General features: G+C 60.0%; 2 protein-coding genes across 2 annotated transcripts in view; one reads left to right on the top strand and one right to left on the bottom strand.

Moving 5' to 3' along the window:
• The first annotated feature begins 252 nt into the window (after positions 1–252).
• RCCD1 (RCC1 domain containing 1) lies at positions 253–1361 on the top strand. The gene is made up of 4 exons (XM_015428830.1): positions 253–404; positions 493–627; positions 833–862; positions 962–1361. Exons 1-4 carry the CDS (start codon positions 281–283, stop codon positions 1105–1107), a joined length of 435 nt encoding a protein of 144 aa, XP_015284316.1. The 5' UTR covers positions 253–280; the 3' UTR covers positions 1108–1361.
• Positions 1362–1463: 102 nt separating this feature from the next.
• PRC1 (protein regulator of cytokinesis 1) overlaps positions 1464–2357 on the bottom strand; it is an 8226-nt gene continuing 7332 nt past the window's right edge. The window contains 1 exon segment of the mRNA XM_015428747.1: positions 1464–1876. Within this exon segment, the coding sequence (XP_015284233.1) occupies positions 1796–1876 (81 nt within the window). The 3' untranslated portion in view covers positions 1464–1795.

A 2357-nucleotide genomic window follows, 5' to 3' on the forward strand; every position in this document is an offset into this window, starting at 1 on the left:
CCAGAGCACGCAGCCGGCGGCCTCCTGCCTTCTCACCCTCGCAGCCCTGCCTGGCCAGGGCGGCTCCCGGCTGTTTCTCTGCACTGAGGCACGTCGGAGACCAGCTCTTCCCCTCCGCCGAGACACGGGCCTCGCTCCGGCCCATGGCTTCGTTCGGGCAGGGCGGGGGCGGGCCCTTCCCCCCATGTCGAGGGAGCGGGAGGGGGGCTCGTGCTTCCACGCCGCCGGGGCTCCTCCTCCTCATCTCTTCCTTTGCCCGGCAGAGGCAGGCGACTTGTACATGTGGGGCTGGAACGAGTCCGGTCAGCTCGGGCTGCCTTCCAAGGGGGTGGCGGGAAGCCCCGTGGCTGCCAGGGCAGAGGACAAGCGCAGCAGCAGCAGCCGCAGCAGCACCCCACCCCGCGGTAAGCCTGCACCCAGCAAGCCTCAATGGGAAGTTTGGGGGGGGGGGGAGTGCTGTTGCCGCTTGGCTGAAAGGTGGTCTCTTCCTAGGGCCCCAGGCAGCGCACGAGAGCCCCCCAGCTGCCTTCATCTCCATCCAGGCCTTCCCCGCACTGCTGGACATGCCGGGAGGGGAAGACGTCGGCAAGGTCAGCTGTGGATCGCGCCACACGGCCGCCCTGACACGTAAGACACCGCTCTAGGGAACTGGTCCTCCCAAGGAAGAGCCCGGGCACAGGCGGGCAGGCCTGGCCCGCTGAACATGTCCCTGGGCCCTGCTGATGCCAGAGGGAAGAGCCAGTCTGGCTGGCTGAGAGTCCCCCATTCCTTCTCTCTTCCTGAGCTTAATCCAGGTTTGGTCCTTAATGCTTGGACTGTGCCTGTCTTTTAGGAACCGGAGAGCTCTACACCTGGGGCTGGGGAAAATCCCAAACTGAGCCAGCTTCTTCCTTTTTGATGGCAACAACCTTCTCCCACCCACCCACCCACGGAAGGGGCTGACAGCTCTTCTTATTTCTAGGCAAATATGGGCAGCTGGGCCACAGGGACACCACGGCCACTTTGGACAGGCCCAAGAAAGTCTGCAGCTTTGAGGCCTGGGGCCTTGGGGTGGCGGATGTTGTATGTGGCCCGTGGACCACCTTTGCCCTTGCTCTGCCCCTCTGACCCACAAAGGCAGGCAAGGCCCACTGTTCCTCCAGAGGAGCCCTCCGCCTGGACACCGGAAGATGACAGCAGCCCATGCGAGCTTCACATTCCTGCCAACAGGGGCCTTAATGGACGTGGAATCAGCCAGAAAACTGCTGTTTTGTTGAAAACCATTCTTGCTTTATTTTATGCAGAGTTAAGCTACAAAACATGTGTCTAATAATTCATTTTATTAATAAAGTCTTTACAGTTCATCTTTACAGTGGAGGTCCATAGCTTCAGCAAGCGCGGTGGGTGGGATTCCCACTTGGGGAGAGAAGAGGAAACAAAAAAGGAACAAAAGGACGCACTAATAAATAATGGGGGGAGGGGGGGGGGCTGTAGTGAACACAAAGTGCAAATCAGGCCATGATACTCCCTCCAGGAGGAGCCACCTCCCTCCCTCCCTCGAGTGGCTGCTGAGAGATGGCTCGGAGCTTCCTGGAGCCCATGCCGCCAGCCCTGCCCGTGTGACCTCGAGCAGGAAACCCTCTGCATCTTTATTATTTTATTTAAAACAAACAAACCAAAAAAACCTCCCAGAAAATTGGACGTGGCCGCTGCTCCCTGATCAGAGATCTGGCCGAGGGGTGGGGCCCAGCTGAGCGTGAGGTGGGGGCGGAGCTGCTTCTTGGGGGAGCAGAGGGGCCCGCCTCTTCCTTCCCCTTCAGCTCTCAGGAGTCACCGAAACCGTGGAGTTGAGGACGCGAGACCTGCTCTCAGATTTGGAAGCCTTTGAAAGTTCGTGCTGGAGGGAGAGAAGAAGGGTGCGCGTGACGTGGGGGCCCAGGGCAAAAGTGGGACCAGACCAAGGCCCCCTCAGCTGCGGAGTCTTCTTGTGAGCAGAAATCCTACTTTGTGAGATCTGCTGGCACTAAAGCTGTGAGCGGGTGATTTTGACCACTGCATAAATTAGTTTGCTCTGGAGCCCTCCTTCCTGAGCTGAGACAAAAATGGGTGAGCTGGAGGCTAAACAACTGTGAGTTAGCGCACGCTCAGCTTAGAGGGAACACTGAACCAGACAATGAAAACCACACCGCAAACCCCCCCCCCCCTACCCAGAGTGAGGAAGTTGGGCAACAACAAGCTCCTCCCTGAGCTGTGGCGCCACCTGTGGGAGTGCCGGGAGAGGGGGGAAGAGGAGGACGGAAGCCCCACCCACTGCTGCCCCAGGGGAGGGATGGGGCAGCGGAATGCCCAGGCCTGGGGGGGGGGGGGGGGGGCCGTTT

The sequence above is a fragment of the Gekko japonicus genome, unplaced genomic scaffold, assembly GCF_001447785.1.
Source record: "Gekko japonicus isolate JY-2015 unplaced genomic scaffold, Gekko_japonicus_V1.1 scaffold773, whole genome shotgun sequence".
NCBI classification, from domain to species: domain Eukaryota; kingdom Metazoa; phylum Chordata; class Lepidosauria; order Squamata; family Gekkonidae; genus Gekko; species Gekko japonicus.

Bases quoted from the DNA above. Each gene is read 5' to 3' on its own strand.
- RCCD1 (XM_015428830.1), top strand. From the start codon at position 281: ATGTGGGGCTGGAACGAGTCCGGTCAGCTCGGGCTGCCTTCCAAGGGG. The intron at 628-832 runs GTAAGACACCGC...CCTGTCTTTTAG, and splicing joins CCACACGGCCGCCCTGACAC to GAACCGGAGAGCTCTACACC. The intron at 863-961 runs GAAAATCCCAAA...TCTTATTTCTAG, and splicing joins GCTCTACACCTGGGGCTGGG to GCAAATATGGGCAGCTGGGC.